A 19,418-nucleotide genomic window follows, 5' to 3' on the forward strand; every position below is an offset into this window, starting at 1 on the left:
CTGCTGGAACCAGTACAACCAGCAGGAAACCAGCAGCTGTCCTGCTGGTTCCACCAGAAACCAGCACAAACCAGCAGAAAACCAGCAGGAAAATTTTCACCTGGGTGTCCATCCCATATCACCCTTCACCGCCTCATTTGTCGTCTTCCCGTGAGCGCCCAAGGCGAGGCGGCCCACCGTCCTTTGATTTACATCCATTCCTGATTGCACCTCTGACTTCATGCACACCACTGAGTTCCCAAATGTAAGCCCCGGAACCATCACACCCTTCCACAGCCCTCGAAGCACCTCGTACCTATTGTATCCCCATCAGAGGCGTAGCCAGAAATTTTTTTCGGGGGGGTTCAACCATACTTTATGTATGTTCGTGCGTGCGTTTGTATGTGTGCGTGCCTATATACGCAAGCAAAATTGAAAAATTTCGGGGGGGGTTTGAACCCCCCCAACCCCCCCTTGGCTACGCCCCTGATCCCCATAAAGATCTGTGCTTCATAATTGCAGCATTCCTCTTTCCCTTTGCTACCGATGCTTTCTCTTGTACCTCCATATATCTATCCCCCTCATTTACCCATACTCCGAGGTACTTGTACTCGCTTACCCTCGGTATTTTTTGGCCCTGTATTAAGACCGTATGGTCACACGTGATCATTGAATATCATCAATCCACATTTAAATGTGGATTGATGATATTCAATGATCCTAGTCCTAGAGCCTCACACTCCCTTCCGCATATATCTGCCAGTCGCTGTATATCATCTTGACTGTCCGCAAATAAGACAATATCATCAGCATAAAATAGACCTGGAAGCTTCTGCTCAACCATCGCTCCGACCTGTTTGTGTGACAAATTAAATCCAATGTTGCTACCTTCTAGCGCTTTTTCCATCCTCGCCATATACAGCATGAATAACAGCGGGGACAAAGGGCATCCCTGTCTCAGCCCCTTGCTAATTTCAACGCTGTCCTTGCTACTTATTCCTTCCCATTCTATACAAACTGTATTTTCTCGGTATATTTCTCTCAAAAGCTGTACACAGTCGTCACCTATGCCCACTTCCTTCAATATATCCCACAAAATTTCCTGATTAACGTTGTCATACGCCCCGGTGATATCTAGATAAGCTTCGTATAAGGGCCTGTTTTCTATTTTAGATATTTCTATACACTGGGTAAGAACAAACAGATTATCGTCTAACCGCCTGTCGATTTGAAATCCATTCTGAAGTTCTCCCAAAATATCATTTTGTTCTACCCACGCTTCTATTTTTAATTTTCCTGCCTGCATCGCCAACCTGTATAGCACCGATGTAATGGTTATCGGTATATACAAGCGAATGTTATCTTTTTCTCCCTTGCCTTTATAGATTAAGTTCATTCTACTCTTTCGCCAACTCTCTGGTATTTCCCTCTCCTGTAAGCACTTTTCTACGGCTTTCAGCAGTGCTTCTTTAGTGTTATGTCCGAGTTCGTTAATGAGGCTGACGGGAACCCCATCTAAGCCCGGAGTAGTGACGGGTCCGGCGCAGCAGCGGCGCGGCGCGGGAGTTCACGGCAAAAGGCCCACGCGGGAGCCGGCGCCTGAACCATAGAGTTGCCTGAACGCTACTCTGCCGCCACCTACTTATACACTTCAAGAATGATGATGATGAAAAACTTTATTATACATATTGCTGAATGGGTGGAGTCCCTAGTCCGGGATCCCATTGGCTTGCGCCCCGGTCCTTGCGCGGCCCACCAGGCCCTCTTGGACCCCCCGGTCCGGGCTGGACAGTGCCGCCTCCCATCCATCTCTACTGAAATCCTTAAAGAAATCTGTTTTGGATGTGTTGCACTGGCACTCCCATGCCATGTGATAAAGTGTAGCTAGATTAGTGTTGCATAGCTTGCATGTTGGTGAGGGGTACTTGTCAGGGTCGCATGTTGGTGAGGGGTACTTGTCAGGGTCGATCAGACGGCCCACCTGACCACATACGCTGAAATATTACAAAACCAAAGGCTTGCGCGGAGGAAATATCCTCCACCACATCCTCAACTCAGTAAAGCCGCACAGGTAGCCTGGCGCCGCTTACAAACGTTATCGTATCCCAACCCACACATACACTTCAAGAAGCGGTGCGCCCTTGGCGCCATAGAGTTTGGCGCATCCAATGCGCTCTCGGCGCATCATAGCAAAAAAGTTGGTTGATCTCCCGCTCCAAAGGGAAGAGGCAGCAGACATCATCATCATCATCATCATCGTAGCGCGGTTGTTCGTACACCGTAGTTCTAAAAGCCGGTATTCTCAGTGGTGTTTCGTGTGTTAAGAAAACGTTTCGTTTCAGTAGGATGGCACTTCCCCGACGAGAGCTCTCAAAGACGACCGCCTTCTAACCTGCGTCTTGTCGGACATCCACATTGCGCACTGAGGGTTTCGAAACACGCGTTTAGAAGCCGCGATAGTTTGAACCACGACCTCCTCTATAGACTTCCGACCTGCTCATGCCGCCGCTCCCCGTGTCGCCAGTTTTTTTTAGTTCTCCAAACTGCCACCGCACGCCGCGGCGCCACAACTGACCCCCACTATGCCCTCGCTATCGGTTGCTGCCTCCGCAGAGTCTGCTTGTTCGGCGCGTATAGTAGGCGCTCGCCTTTGCGACATTCGGAAGTTATTGCATGACATCAGTGACACGCGATAACCTCGTAGTGACTGCGCAATCAGAAGCAACGTTATAGGCAAAGGTAGCAGTACATTCCCCCAATGGTGCGCTGCTGCGTTTTCAAAGGTTTATGGTTTCTTTTTTAACTCGTACCAGCTATGTACGAAGAGTTCCCGGTGCATCATTAGGCGACATCCCGATTTTCCTATGTATAAATTTGTACGAGATACTACGAAAGCCGTCATTTCTGATCGAAGAACGGGGTGTCGAGCGCTCTTTCAGCATGATAGCGACGAATTGCAAAACAAATATATCGCAGACCTAAACTGACAACGCGTTAAAGTAGCGTCGAAGATGAATATGCAGAAGACAAAATAATACTACATGTCCAGCGAAAGAGTGTTCGCGACAGACAACTCGATACGAGAATCTGTAGAAGAGTACTCTAGGTCAAGTATACCGGAGAGCCTACTCATGTCTAGCAGATATACCAAAGAATGAGAATGGGTGCATTCTTAACCCATGGCTGACACTACCACTGTCACAGAATGGGAAAGTGTACATTAACTATTCGAGTTTGCCAGTTCTAACATGCAATGAAGAAACTTGGAGAGTGACAATGAATACTACAGAAGTTAACAACCACGCATGCCATGGAACGAAAAATGATAGGAGCAAAACCAGGGCTAGGCAGCAAGAGTATTTCAATAGTATTTTAGAGATACTTTTGGGTATCTGTATCTCTGTATCGAGATTGATTTGCAAAATGGTATTTGTATCTCAGTAGTGAAATATACTTCTACGATGTACGTATCGATCATATATATCGCGATACAGTGCAGGACACGGGTACCATATATATCGTTACCTTTTTTTTTTTTTTTGTCGGAGCTGAACTCAATGTGTTCAAAAGGGGAAAGGAAGACTTTTTTTGTCCTAATCCAAGCAACAAGGCACGTCGCCGGTCTGTGACACAGTGCGGGCGGCGAAGGGTTCCCCACGCGTGCAGAATGGCCCATCTGATAAACCGTCCAACGCCGCTAACGGCACAATTGCGGAAGCAGTTATTGCCATCCAGTGCCGATTAAAGTATACTGTCTCTCGCGGCAGGTGTCGCACCGCAAATTTTTTTTTCTTAGGGTTCTAAGCCATTTCGCGAGTTTTGTGTTGAGGTTTAACCGATGCTGTCTAAATTACAGCCTATTTAAGTATAGCTGCTGTTCTAAAGTGCAATTAACGCACCAACATTTTCAGCAAAACAGATCTGATGTCTAGAATAAATGTCTACTCTAGTATTTGCATTCTTGTATCTGTATTCCCGGTATACTTTTTTTTCGTCTTTTTGCGAAAGCATTTCGGAAATATCCCGTTATGTCAAAAACACATATGTATCTCAGAACCTGTGCTTGAGGCTCCCAGCACATGTATTTCGATATCTGTATTTAGGAATACTTTTCTGTGAATCTCTGCCCAGCCCTGAGTAAACTAAAATATAGGAAGACAGGAGAGTAGATAAAAAAAATATGTGTAACTGATATACTAGTTGATATTCGGGCGACCGCTTGCGTCGAATACAGTGTTTCGTAGTCCTGCAGAAACTCGGCTTTAAGATGAACCCACCATCAGCCCTTGGACGAATTATTTTTGCACATACAGCTATAGAGAACGATAAGGTAGGGCACCATTGCACGAAATAACGCCAGGAATATAAGGACTGCATTCTGCAGGCCATTCTTTGTATATTATGTTTGATTTCTTTGTTGCCTACACGTTCCCGCTGCTCGCGCGTAGACGGATACATAATGCAAAGGCCTTCGCGCGCTTAGATTTTGGGTCAGGTGGTCAACATTATTTAGGAGCCCTCCACCTACGGTGCTTCGCATAGCCAGAGTGTTGCTTTGAGACGGTAAAACTCTGTGAATCAGTCAGTCTAGACGCTAGAAACTCGAAAAAAGACGATAATTACGCGCTCACTAGTGCGCCAGCAACCCAAGACCAGCGTGCGCTCAATGTAAACGAAGCCGCCGCATCGTCTGCTATGGGGGTAAGTGCTGGCGGCACCTGGCGGCACTTTCGGTCCCTATCCGCAAGCTTTCAGGACCGCGCGCCGCCGTAGGGGGAGCGCCGATGAGCAGGTCGTAAGTTTATAGAGGAGGTCGTGGTTTGAACAGAGCTGCACTCTACAGCATGGCTGCTTCAGAGACACCGACCCGAAACAGATTCAAGATGCAGGCGAGGTATGCGATTCAGTACTACATGTTTTTCTGGCGTTGATCTTCACAAAGTGCTTCGCGAGTCCTCTGTTGGTATGCTACCCTCGGCGCGCAAGCACTGCTCACCATAAATTAAGAGATTCAGAATTGGGTGCGTTATCTTTGCGTTCTTTTGGCATGCGTGCCCAAGAGATTAGCGTGTGAGGCATGCGCAGTGGCAACAAACGATTGCGTGCACAACGCTATAAGGTCTGCCCCGCCTGTCTTTCATGCCATACCTTTGTTAAACGCTGCGCGCAGGTCAACGTGCGTATTGTTCTATAATTACAAGTATGCTCCGACAGTGTAATGTTATTTCTTGGTGCCATAACAAATTTCTCAATATTGTGCCAGTAACAATGTAAGCGACTCAAAATATCGCCTCACCTGTTAGCCGAAGTTGCAGTGGTTTTTCGTATCAATTCGAATGCATGGGCGCAGGCATTTACGCAGCACCGTTTTGTAAACATATGAAAACGAACGGATCGTTCATTCATTCGTATGTAGCATGCAAGCGGCCGAATTTTAAGGACAGGAAACACAAACAAGACGACGATTTTTGTTTTGGGTACATTTTTTTTTTTCAAGGTAGCAGGCTATGGTGCAAGCCGTGTTCAAAGTTCCCTGACCCACGAAGTTCTTAACCAATTTTCTTGGTTAGCAGTGATAATTTTCAGGCTGTTAGATTCCTTGTAATGGTGTCGTGATGCTGTAAACTCAATGCCTTTGTGTTGTCTGATGAATCTTAAACAATCTTGAGTGGGAAACGGAAACGTCATCCAGCTGGTTGCGATAATGCCGAACCAGGATGGATTTTTCGTCAGCTGGGATGCTTTGATCATGCTACAGACGGGTGGACGACATTTTCATGAACATTACTATATCGTGCGGAATTCTGCCAAAACGGCTAGCAAGAGTGTGACTTTGCTGTGTCATACCTTATTTAACCAACCATGTGTTGAGCTCCCCTGGAGTTATTTCTGAGGGATACATGTAGCAGCTGACTCGAAGAATACAATAGATTGTTACGACAGTACTGTTGCCTACATAAATTTGAGACTGTGTGAAAGACTAATGGGCTAATTTTTAACAAAAGCCAACAAGTAATAACTTTCACGTATGTTTTTAGTGCACATGTTTATTGAGTGCCTTTTTTTCCTTCTGAAAGAAATGTGTAAGCAATGACATTCTCCACAACCAGCCATCTCAGTGAGAAACTATTTCTAAGTGAGACCCAATAGCAGTGTGTAATTATGCAGGGTGTTTCAAGAAATGTGTCCAAAAATGCTCGAAAATAAGGGATATGGAATAATTGCTTGCTGCTTTCATAATTACTTTTTCTGTGGCACATTAATTATGGCAATAATTAAAGAAATTAAATTCGTCAACTTTTTAATTAGTGGAGACAGGTGGTCGGGTCGAATGGGAGAATTGAAGTCCTTCCTATGAAGAGCCCATTGCCACTTTGAAAATTAGGAAAAGCGACCTCTGGTAATTATTGTGGAGTAATAAAATTTGACCGAATTCACTGGCAAAACGAAACTAAAGCGCAGATGAGCGCAACTAGCAGACGACCAGAATGATGTCGCCATTCACGACAACAGTTGCAGTGGTGTTCATTCTTCATTCGTTGATATATGCACGCCACACTCACTGTAGCCCCGCCACGGTGGTTATGGTGCTCGACTGCTGACCCGAAGGGATCGAATCCCGGCCGCGGCGGCTGCATTTTCAATGGAGGTGAAAATGTTTGAGGCCCGCGTACTTGGCTCTAGGTGCACGTTAAAGAACCCCAGGTGGTCGAAATTGCCGGAGCCCTCCACTACGGCATCTCTCGTAATCATATCGTGGGTTTGGGACCCCAGATATTATTACACGTACTGTAATCACAAAGCGAAGTCGGCCGATGGTTGGTGTGACGACCCTCGCTCATTCTGGACGTCTCGGAAGGGTATGGCAGTTGTGCTCCGTTGCGTTTCTGTTTTATTTTCACCAGCTTTATCGGTTGGATTTAATCACTCTGCTAAATTACCAGAGTCTGCGATTTGGAAATCTCAAAACGGCAATGGGCAGGAAGGGCTCCAATTCTCCTGTTTCACACGACCGCCTGTCTCCACTAAGTAAAACGTTAATTTATTTAATTACTGCCATAATTCATGTCTCTGGTCATCTTAAGGTGTCTGCCGCCACAGAAGTAATTATGAAGGCAGCTAGCAAATATTCAATTTCTCTCATTTTCTAGGATTTGCAGAAACATTTCTTAAACGCCCTGTATATACTCTCATCTGGTGAAGTTGCATTTTGTTGACCGTAGTGACTAGGCCAAGTCCCTCTTCAACCATTTCACAGCCATTGAAAAAGAAAATTGTACGAAATTTACCTGGTCCACACAGAACTACAGAGCTGTAGTCCGACGAGTCATCAAAAAGCTTTCATTCTCTTGTGAAGAGGAAGCGGCCATGTTATACACGGGGTTCCCAGAGGCATAAATATAAGGAAAGATGAGACACAAATGGTGCAACATGAACTTGTGCGCCCATCAGGAATCACAACTAATGCAATATGACGACTATAGTTGGCATAGGTTCATGATGTCACACGTTCTTTACTACTATAGTAATCATTGGTTACATTGGTACAAAATTTAATGACAACTATGCTCGTCAGCAGTCGACACTAAAGTGAAACAATGAGTCAGTTTTTTGAAAACTCATTAATTTCACCATCATAGGGTCTGTTAATAGAGGAGAAACTCAAGGTCAAAGTTTCGTTCTTAAGTTTCATCTCCACATGTCAAGTCACAGATTTCAAAGTGTATTTTCTGTATTCAATGTATTCTGGTTCAATGAAATTTCCTGAAACTTGGTATGTTAAGTCTCTGGTCCCCTTAGAGGAAAATGTACTTCATCTTTACTGATTAGGAACTACGCAGGTCCTGTTAGATGCCGTCAAGATCTATGGCGTCATGGAGATTGGTGCAGGAATTTCAACGTGGTTTCTGTTTCTGTTTGTGCGTTTTCTCGCTTACCAAGCGTCTTGTCACGGCAAGTGTGGTGATTTTGGTATTGTGAAGGAGTAACTTACTAATACCAGAAAAATTGGTTTTTCTCTTCCCTTTGTTTAAGTAAAGTGGCAGAGGTGGAACTGGGATTATTCGCCTGTGGAGGGGGGCAGCTGCAATGAGACAAGTTCTTCAGAGGGGGGGGGGGCAGGTTAACATTTCAAATGGGTAGCTGCCCTCTTTGGCACCAGTCCTGCAAACTGGGAAGATCCTTACGTATAAATGTATGCTTTGTGAGGCAGGCAATATTTTGCCCTTTTGTGTCAGTTTATGCATTGCATCTGCCCTTTGTGACTTTCTTGGTGCTACTTTTTTTTTTCTCAGAGAATACACTGCTTATTGCAGGCGATCCCGACCCAGTCTTTCTGGGGCCCATCGTCCGTTCTGCTCACCGGTAAGTGGTGTGGAAGTGTGCGCTATTGAGTAAAACGAGGCAGAAGCACTCTTAGCTGTGCGAGTGCTGCCCACAGTTATGGAGTCACGCTCAATATGACTTGTAACGCGGGAGTGCGTGGCCTCGCGAGTTGAAGGATTGTGCATTCCTTCCACTAGCCCTTAATTCTGCAACTAAACGCCGTCCTCTCACTGGAGGATGTTCCCAAATAAGAAAATAATATTAAGTTACAGAAATGAAGCAAGTTGAAGCCATGCACAATCTTTAAACTCGTGAGGCCACGCGCTCCTGTGTTGCAAGTCATATTGAGCGCGACTGTACAGTTACCAGCAGAAGTTTGTGTAGTGTTATCGGTTCACTCGAGAATACGACGCAGTCATGGCATGAGCGCCGGTCAAGCCCGCAGTAAGACAACCGGTCGCCACTGAACCCAAACAACAACTAACTTTATTCTACTCCGTACATCACGTACATCAAGGAGGGGGGCGCCACCTATTAGCACAATAGTAGCGACCTCTACAGTTTGGAGGCTCAATAACTAATTTTTATGTACTGTAAGCATGTAACCTGAATTTTATTCGTTCTGAAAACATGTGCGGATTCAATAAATGAAGTGCCTATCCCTATTCCAAGCCACACCAGAACAGAGATTTGATATGCACTTCTGCTTTGGTCACGATGAAAGAAATATTTAAGAGGTGAAACTTCTGTTACAACAGGCGTCGGCGGGCATCCAGATAATGTCACAAAAATACAAAAATAACATGCACCGATGGAGGCATTTCAATTAGCGGTGTATTGCGTTGCGAAGCCGCAACCGCAAAAAAAAAAAGCGCTACCGATCGGGTGAGCACGCCCACGCCTGTTCTGTGAGCAGACAACAGTGGCGTTTGCTTCTGCAGACACGTTAATTTTTTTTTTGTAGATTGCCTTCTCAGTAACAGCTCAGGTCAGCGTCTGCTAGAGGGCTGTAATAACACTGCTACACAAAGTATGATCTTCTTCGGCATTTGCTAGCTTAAGATGGGGCACATGTGTTTTGTTGAAACCTGCAAAAGCGGGCGCAAGTCTTCAAGGGAAAAGGTGGAGTGGGAGCATCGCACGTGGCCGGTTCCATCGGAAAGCGAAACAGCAGCAATTCCCTTGCCAGACATCGCCAGCATGAAGTGGCTCTCCGGCAGCGTGACGTTATCCGGTCGCCTCGAGTAGTGGAGTTGCACCTCCTGAATGTTTCTTACTCTGTGGTTTTGGTGCATAGGGAACAAGTACTGAACTGCATGTAGCAGCTATCTTGCGTTTTATACATTTTGAAGGGCTGCATTTTATAGTGCTTCATTTGTTATCACCCATTGCGGCGAGTGGCTGACACTGGCAAGATCATTGACCCGGCATCATGCCAGCCTATGATGGAGGCCACAAGAATGGATGATGAAAACAATTTTTATGTAATACGATGTCATGGTCCTTGTGTTCCAGTGTTCTTCACCTTTCAAATTCTTATTGCAAATGTGTCTCCAATTTTTTTTTTTTTGCATGGGAGATTCTTTAAGATTGTACTGTTAAGCTTATCTGGACATCATTCATTGCCAATCGCCAGAACATAATGGCAATCATAATGATGAGCTTATAAGTACAGAAATTAACCAGAGGGAAGAGGAGCGCTTAACATGTGTACACTGCTCTTTTAAAAGTTTTCAAACTACACTGCATCTCCACTAAACAAACTGTATGCGACTCTTTACACCTGTTGCCGAGCACTGTGGTTACACAATATTCATCAGCTTATCTGGCTCCCATGTGAAAATTGCTGGACTTTTGCCAGTTGGTATCACAGTGACAGTGGTGGACACAACTTCAAGTTTTGGCCATCAAAGAGTGTGGGCATGTTGCGGATCCGCCATTGGTTCAGTTTGTATCGCGTCTCATCGACTGGTGCCCTGTTGCAGTGGCATAAATCCAGAAAAATCTCAAGGGGACACACACACACACACACATCTTGATGCCATGGCAGCCATGCTGTTTTTCATAATATATGTTTTATTTTTAATTGTGTAACAATTAAAATAGTGTTTTTAAATAAATAAAAAAGAAACCAGCATGGGCCTGAGCAGCGAATACAATAGTTGGCATAGTTAGTTCTAAGTGTAACTCGTAGGTATAGGCTCTAGCATATTTCTAGCTAATATGTCATTCGGTTTAACCGATGAAATGAAAATGCTAGCACTTTTTTTGTTGTTGCTGTAATGCGTAAAGGTACAGCTTTTCTGTAACTTCAGCTCCAAGTGTGTATACTCTTAGCCTCCCATTATTTGCTCCTGGAATCTTTCTTGTAAAGTGCGTCTATATTCACCAGGGATATTATTGCGATAGCAATTATATGGACAGTCTCGGCTGGTTTTTGTCCATCCCCGTCGCCGTCATTCACCGTATATGTATAAGTATGTATATATATATGAAAGTCCCAAAGAAAAATAATTTAGAAAAATGCTGCCGAAGCGCGGAATCGAACCAGGGACCTCTCGGTCCACAGCCGTGGAGCTAGCCACAACGCCACGAAACGCCGATCCTCTAGGGAGCTAACGGCGAGCGTTATCTACACACCTTTTACCGCTGGCCGGACTCAGAGACGGCACACGCTTATAAGCGTTTCTTCATTGCCAGCGAGATGGCGCAAGGAGCGCAACGAAGGTCTTTCGCTCGCTGCAGCAGCCGCGTTTGCGAAAGGAGTGCGCTGTTCAAACAGAAATAAGTAACAACTGCGACATTTAGTTCGCGCTCGTCCTGTGTGTACCTGTTCGTTCGTTTCGTGCGTCCTGCTTTATGTTTTAGCAGTGTGCTTCAAGTATCGAGCTGTGACGTATAATAGTTCGCGCTGGTCCTGTGTGCGTTCTTTTCGTGCGTCCTTTGGGCTCGAGCGAAGCGCTGACGATTTCGAGCTGCTTTCCGTTCTTCACGTTAGATTCCAATTTGTTGCTATCGCATTCTTTGCTTCGCCGTTGTGGCGAAACTGTGACTTTTTTTCTAATAACACTATTATATTCAAGCAATCGCATTCATACTTCATTGTCAATGGCTTCCATCAAATCGTCTACATAAATAATGGTAGATGATCAAGGATTCTTTACTTTGCGCTCCAAAGGCCAACATTATAAACATATGCAGCATGTCAGAAGTTACTCATAGCACTTGAGAAAGCACGACGTCTACAGTGAACCAAAAACACCTTTCACTCTTGTAGTACTTGGTTTCTACTCATTGGAAGGGCTTCAGATTTCAGAGTTGATTTTAAGGAGAGTGCGCTATGCCCAACTGTCAAGCAATTCAACTACGTATGATGTTTGAAAGGTCAAGGGGGGACACTTGCAAAGGGTGTCCCCCCCCCAGCCTGAATACGAGGGGGGTGAGGACCCAAACCACTGCCTCGTTGTGTTCCCAAAGGATTGACCAGGAGTGATTGGCTGTTCATTCCAGATGAAGGCCGCACCTGTGAGCAGTGAAAGTGTTCAGGACTTGCAGAAGAAGCTGGCGGGTCTCCGCAAAAGGAGTCACCTCTTGGACGAGGAGATTGAACAGCTCAAAGCAGAGTGAGTGAGCTACCACAAGTGTCTGAATTCGTTCCACTAAAATACGCTCTGGGCATTCGCCGATTTCACTTCCAACACTCTCAACTGGACTCGCCCGTTCTGACCACTGGTCTGTCCGTCACATGACCTAAGGCTCCTTATCTGTAGTGCCATCTCAAAAACCACTGCCATTGCTCACACTCCTCAGCTTTCTGTGTTAGTCTCCTTACCTGGACCTGTAGGTTCGCACTGGTAGAATACGGTGACCATAGCAAGTGTTTCAGCAATCGTCATCTCTGATAGCTCAGTGAGAGACGTTGGTAGCTCGCTGAATTGAGCTCACTTGGCAGAGCATTGGACACGTTATTCGAAGGTACAGTACCTGCCGGTGGCAAGTTGTCTTTTGATCCACTTGAACTTCTCCTTATTTATTTCACAATTACTACAAATAACGTCCCCTATATTGGCTTGTTTGTTGGTCGTTAACAAAGAAAATGAGCCCTTAAATTCCCCTTCTTTCGTATGTTGACCCAGAGTTCTTCAACCGTATGAGTTGCTGAACTCTCCATAGGCTCCATGTATCAAAACCTGGGCATGATATCAACAAAATCACCGATTGTGGCACCACCTGAAGCTAATAAAAGCCATTTTTGTGTGCTGCGTTGCACAAGCCCACGAGCGATGGAACGAGCAGTGCGTGTTTTCATTTGTGGCTTACACCATTACTGGAAGTACTTCTCTTGCTCCCACAACTCGTGCCATGACAGCACTGGCCGCAGCGATCCGGACTATGTGGCATGTTTTCTGTCCCAGGTGGCATGCTCCGTCCATGGGTATGTCCAGAACAGAGTTTATGACTGATTGAAGAACTCTGATGTTCACCCATTACGTGAGGCACTGGCACCAGAGCTGGCGCATTTATTATGTGCAGTCTCGCTGTTTCGTGCAGTAGGGGCAAACTGCACGTGAGCAAAGGAGGCCACCTTGTAAGAAACACTGAGCGGGTGGTGCGATTGTGTTGTTCAAGCAAAGTATTCTTGTAGGCCGTGGATTTTAGCACCAGTGGAAGGTTAAACTGCTGTTCTTTTGGCTGTGTAGTTTCAGTCCTTGCAAACCACTGCAGATTCTCTGTCAAAGGATTTTGTAAAGGGGCCTCTTGCGAGACGACGTAACAGCTGTTATTGTAAAAAGCGGCATCAAACAAAATGGATAACAATTTGCCCGTATGTTTATTGACGACTACCTATTTTTACTAGTTTGCTTTAAATGTTTTCGGGAATGTTGAAAAACTGAATAATTCAAGTTGGGCTGTTATGAGAAACATAAGCATTTACAAGAGACCCTGTGCCTTGTTTTGCAGGTTTCAAGGCGAGTGTTTGAATACACCTTCAGAGAAAAAAAAATATACAGAAAGAACAAAGACTGAACAAAACAGCCTGCATGTGTGGACACATTTTGAAGCCTGTTCTGTATTTTGGTGCATTGCGAGGTGACCTCTTGAGCAGGAACGGGACAGTGTATTCATGCATTAGTTTGCGCTGTCTAGGCCTGAAATATGGTACCACCATTGTGGTCTGAGCTGACAGGGACTTGGTAAGAGTTGTGCTGGATATTTCTTCAATGCGTAATGTATCAGTTATGGGAATCGAAATGTTCACCGACTGGGCGTAGATCAGTTTTCAATATAAGCAGGATGTTATGCTTGACTATCCCGAACAGCGGAGGTTTGCCTTGGGTGCTGGATGATGCAGCGTGATTTCTGGTTCTGGAAACTTTCTATGCCAAAGGTGGCTGGTGCTGTGCTGCATGCAATACTAGTGGCTGTTGTTGTGTCTTTGCAACCACATCAGTAAGCTCAGAGTCGTTGGCTTGCTTGATGCATTTACTTGTCTGTCTTTTAGAGCTATAGCCCATCAAGTCATGCAGCCCATCAAAAGGCACTTAGGCGAGCATTAGGTTTCTCCCTAGAAATCTCTACAGGGAAAAGAAACAGCCTTGATTTATCTGTGGTCAAATTCTCAATACTAAAGTGTGCTGCAAAAGAATTGACATTTGGGCAAGTTGGAATGCATTTGGAAATGGCAGCGCAAAAACGCAAGATAGAAGTAGACCACACACAACTAACTTTATTAGAAAGAACGCACACTGTTTTAAGCCATGACCAAGTACCACATTTTCTGACATGGTTGATAGCCAAGAACATGTGCTCCTGCACAGATTACAAAAGGTTAAAATGGTGATCAGATGTACATGTATTGAAACGATTCAGGAAAGAAATTTGTGCACTGCTATTGAAGGCATGCTTGCACATCGGTTGCCTTTTTTGTTGATGTAGTAAGCCTCAACAATCTCTCTAGTAGCCTGATTATTATGCTTGAAAATACAGATGGTGTCATGAAAGTTAGGGGTGCATCCGTGTTGCCAACAGTGTCGAGTAACGTGCAAGTAAGCGTTGCCTTCCGACGAGCGCTTGTGGTCCGATTCAGGCAGCGACCAGTTTGCCTAACATAGTAGACATGGTATACAGCTCCCACTTGGCAAGGCGCGATGTGTGCTCTACAGTGCAGCCTTTTTTAACTCTTTCGGGACCTCGTAAAAAAGAGGCAATGAGCAAGGGTCTCTGAAGTTGTTTTTTTTTTTTATTATTAAAGGGCCCCTAGAGCACCCAGAGGTTGAAATTCACTTGTGGTGTTGCATTTGTGCACGAGTCGAAACGGTGATATAATAGCGAAGTTACACGTGTTTGGTGGTACGAAAAACGCCCTCGCTCATTTCTCTCTTTCCTTCGCTATGCTCCGTTCATCTCTCCTCCTCCTCCTCCTCCTAACCGAGGGTTCCTCCTCACCGTGCGAGGAGGAAGAGCAGCAAGCGAGCGGACAAACACGTGTTGTAGACGACGACATGTTGACGTCATGGCGAACGTTGAAGGGATGAGGAATGTGCACGGAGAGGACTCTTTCTGGGAAATTGTGGGGTGGCTCGTAGCGCTGCCGCGTTTGGCATTGTTGATCGTGACGGCTTCTGAACTCGATGCACGCGTTTACTTGAAATGTTAAAAAAAAATATATTGAGAATGGTTTAGAGGCCTTTTAAATCAATTCCTAGCGCTATATTTGTGTTACGTACATCAAAATGAAGCTAATGAAGTGCTCTTTCATGCAGATTGAAATATTACACATTGATGTATTCGGGGTTCTGCCCAGAGGACCGGAGCCAGCCAGAGTCCCGGGGAGATGTCGAGGAGAGGAGCCCGGAGCTGTTAACAGTAACGTTTATTTACAGATAGCGTGTTGCTACATGATGGGGTTAGCATCATGGAAGCTCTCGGAGCTCGTGAGAGCTTGAGAGAACTTGTGAGAGCTCGTCGGGAGCGCATCGGCGCTCGCATTTTATGTCCTGGCCTTCCCAGGGTTCCCTGTAGGAAAAAACAATGGAGGCCAGGACAGTCCAATGAAAATTTCCATCTTCACCTCCGCCCCCAAAAGGGGAAGGTGAAACGCCGCCTCCTTCCCAACCCACGAAAGGAGAAAGAGGCACATCCAGTTCGTCCCATGGCGAGGGAAAAACACTGCCCACCGCGCACACACGGCACAGCACGAAGACGTTGAGTCTTACGTGGAAGTCAATTTCGTAGTCTGTTGCAATGATGGTTATGCGCGAGGCAGACCACGAATTGTGGAAACAGCGGCAACAAGGCGCCACGGAGAACGTGGGAAATGCATCCGCAGACGGTTCCCAGACGCTGGGTCCTTTGTCCGGGGCACCTTGACGACAAAGCAAGCCGCCTCGACGGCCAACAACTCTTCCTAATCTGTCAGTCGGTCAGGCGTGCCCAAAGGGTTTTACGAGGGGCGCAGACAACCTGAAAATATTAGACGAACGACCTTCGTGTTGTCGCCGCTCTTGGGGCATCTCTGGAACCGCTGACCCGGAAGAAATCAGGGTAGTCTTAGCCGCAACGTCTCATGCGTCAAAGCGGCGCCAAGCCAGGCAGGCCGATCATAACAACATAAAGGTTATAATAGTAATAAGAAAAAAAATGTCCTATTGAACATTTGCTGCAAGGACAACATAAAAAAAGTTGGAATAAATGTAGATACTTGAGCAAAATACTGCAGTAAAAAAAAATCGAGATATACAAAACATGGCTTGTGCGGCAATGCACTTTTCAATAAAGCACAGTTGAAAGTCCAGCGATCTTCTTGTGTACGTGTTTTCTGTGTTTTCGCTGGTACCCCATTTTCAAGTTCATTGCCTCTTTTCTTACTTTGAAAAGTTTGGTACACATATCTACAACACTTTTTTTTTGGTTTGCTTCAAAACAAGTGCACTACTCGTGCCCCATGGCACTTGTGCCACTCAACGAAACAGTTCCGCGCAGTAGTAAAACACAAATTTGCTTTACATGTACTGTAAACAACATTTCAGCTTGGTTTTCTTCTGTTCATAACAGCCATTCTTGCGCCTGCCTACTTTTTCTGGCTTGTGCCTTGCGGATGGGAGTGGAGGAGGGCTGGCATCGTCAAGATGGAGAAGCTGACGGATGAAGTTTGTTGAGGCAGAAGCAAAATAATGTGAACAAACAGCAAGCCTCTTTGGCTACTTGCGAGAGACGCGAATGTGAAACTACACTCCCCTACAAGTACTGGCTGAAATCCCAGGTCGATCCTTGTCCGAATCGCTCTCCGAAATTAAATCCGAGCTGTCAGAGTCATCTTCAGACTCATTGCTGCTCGACTCGTAAAAAAAATTTGCTGTTGAAGCAGCGGAATCACTTGATTCACGTCGGTTTCTTTGCACAGCCTGAAGCAATGCCATGGACGCGTGCCACCGCCCACAAATCTCTCTCTCTTGTATCGCTGCCTCTATGCCCAAAGTCTAATGATGATGCTACACGCTAGATAGCAATACATGTAAAAATACGTGGCACTCGGCAGCGCGCGGAAAGCTGTCAATCATATATGGTCGATGCTCCAAGGTCCAGAATCACACCTGAACTTTTCTGTGCCTTTCAACTATACCATTTTTTTAGGAGCAGAAAAGACCACATTTATCTTATACTGATCAGCTACTTTTTTGAACGCATGTGACGTCTTATGTACATATAGAATTACATTGAAATTTTCTACAGAATTGGAAGTGTTATCTGCGATGGGCATCCCCACTTCTATACATTTTATGAGCTTCTGCACATTCACCTGGATAGCACTTTCTGGAAAGCCTGCCACTCAGATGCTTGATCTGTTTCACACGGCTTTCGGCAATTTTGTCAACACAAGATTTATACAGGGAGGAAAACAGTAATGAGAAAGCTATCCCATTTTCCACGACTTTCGAATGAGCGGATTTAAAGTTTAGAACAGGTGTCTCGGATCTTGGATGCAAGTCCAGATCATAATTTTCTGTTAGTTTAAGCTTCACATCTAAGTACTGTGATTCTTTATTCTGTGGTACTTCATGAGTGAACATCAAACCCGAACCACATTTGTGAAAAATGTCGACAACGTTAATAGCAGTCTGTTCAAAGTTAGAATTGTGAACGACGACTAGAAAATCGTCCACGTACCTTAGCACTTTGAGTATGCTGTCAGCAAGGTTACATCTGTCTACCCTGCCTAGAAAAATATTACTGAGCACCAGAGGAACTCTACATCCAATGCAAATACTTTGTTGTATAAAGGCGTTTACTGACAGCAATAGTCGACAAAGCACAACGGCGACAGTCAAGACAGAGCGTGGACTCTGAGAGAACAGCCGAAGAGTACGACCCACTAGAAGACGCTCGAGAGGACGACCCATTACAGATTTCCAATGCTTCGCTACAGTTGATATAAATTACCCTTCCATTCTACACAGATTGAGGCTAAATAATAGGAGATTATCTTGAGAAAAGCGCACACATCACTCCTACTAGTAAAGGCTAATTCATTATTGCCCTCAGTAATACAGCATTTAACACTTTCCATCAAAGCGTCATATGGTATGCCATAGTACAGGTCTTCAACGTCAACGCTAAAGATATTACAATCGCCAGGATTTGAGTTAACAAGGAAGTAAACAAGGTCTTTCGAATTCTGTACCAAGAACGGATCTATAATGTTTAATGATTGCAAATGTTTGTGTAAGTAGGTCGACACACACTGCTGCCAGTTGTCCTTTTTAGTGGCTATTGCTTGGAACGGAATGTTAATTTTGTGAGTCTTTGCAGCAAAAAATATATCCAAGTTAAGCCTTCTTTACTGTTGCTAAGTATTTGACATTATGGCTATGAAGGAACGACAGCACTTGTTTAATCTTAACGGGCTTTCGATTGACTAACTTGAAATTCTTTTCTATTCCAGCCATTGATTTTTCACAAAAAGGCGCTCTGGCGCTAAAACAAAGAATCCCGCCTTTTCAGATGTTAAAACGTGAAGGTCATTGCGGCGTAATGCCCTCTGCTTGCCATTTTTTGCGAAATTAAGGATCATCGTACCTTGACTATTATTGTGACCGCTGTTACTCGTCGTTGGTGGCTTAGTGGCCATGGTGTTGTGTTGCTAAGAGCAAGGGTGCGGGTTTCGATTCCCAGTCATGGCAGCTGCATGGCGATGGGGGCAAAAAGTAGAATGTCTTTTTGGGGGCCTAGTTGGTGCATAATGACAATATTATTGAGTGCAAAGTATGACACGGGGCAAGCGCTGCTCCCATGTGTAACCTTCTTTTGTGCCATGTTTTTTGTTACATTCAATAATATTGACAGTGTATTTATATCTAGGAGCTTCTAATAAAGAATCCCAGATGGTCAAAATCAGGGCTCCTGGCTACGGCTTGCCTCAATCAGATTGTGGTTTTGGCACGTAAAACTGCACAATTTAATTCATTTTCAATTGATGTGGCCATCTTTGCTGCGTCTTCAGGGGCTGCACCATAGAAGAGCTTCCTTGGCACATGGAGCAGCTGCACACTTACAACCGGATCAAGGACGTTGCTCATCAAGTTATTGGCAGCCTGGGTGAGTCATTTGCTGATGATTATCTGACGCTTGTAATTATTACATGATTGTTGTTCATCTTGCTGAGTTTTCTGTGAAGCTAGTTTGGTTGCTCCACATTTTCCCTCACTGGAAAATGGGCCCTTTTGGTCCATCTTTATTTTTTTTTTTGGCAAGCTGCTTTTCTCCAGTGTGTTTAAACCTTTCCCTACCGAGTTTTTTTGCCAAAAACGACACAAAAATACTGATTTTTTATTTGCCCATTTGATTCTACGTTTCTTGAAACAACTAAAAGAACTATTGAAAGGCATTTTATTAAGGTACAAGCAAAATATTTTTTTGAAAACGTGCAGAAGATTGGCTTCACTGCACTGCACGACGGGAGGTGCCCTAACCTTTCAAATTCAAAGTTCTTTTTATTTCTGCCTTGTAGACAGAGCACAGAAAGCTGTCAGAAACAGCTGGACAGACGAGCCGTGCTCTCTGAAATTTAAAAGATAGTGCACAGGAGAGCCCGAGAAAAGAGGGCCTTGGACGGG

The 19,418-nt window shown here is 45.0% G+C and overlaps 1 protein-coding gene across 1 annotated transcript in view; it reads left to right on the plus strand.

Moving 5' to 3' along the window:
- The first annotated feature begins 2,265 nt into the window (after positions 1-2,265).
- LOC119389651 (DNA repair protein SWI5 homolog) overlaps positions 2,266-19,418 on the plus strand; it is a 70,614-nt gene continuing 53,461 nt past the window's right edge. Inside the window, exons 1-5 of the mRNA XM_037657011.2 lie at positions 2,266-2,438; positions 4,798-4,873; positions 8,295-8,343; positions 11,815-11,927; positions 18,806-18,900. Of these exons, the coding sequence (XP_037512939.1) occupies positions 4,824-4,873; positions 8,295-8,343; positions 11,815-11,927; positions 18,806-18,900 (307 nt within the window). The 5' untranslated portion in view covers positions 2,266-2,438; positions 4,798-4,823. The remainder of the gene's footprint in view (positions 2,439-4,797; positions 4,874-8,294; positions 8,344-11,814; positions 11,928-18,805; positions 18,901-19,418) is intronic.

The sequence above is a fragment of the Rhipicephalus sanguineus genome, chromosome 1, assembly GCF_013339695.2.
Source record: "Rhipicephalus sanguineus isolate Rsan-2018 chromosome 1, BIME_Rsan_1.4, whole genome shotgun sequence".
Classification (NCBI taxonomy): domain Eukaryota; kingdom Metazoa; phylum Arthropoda; class Arachnida; order Ixodida; family Ixodidae; genus Rhipicephalus; species Rhipicephalus sanguineus.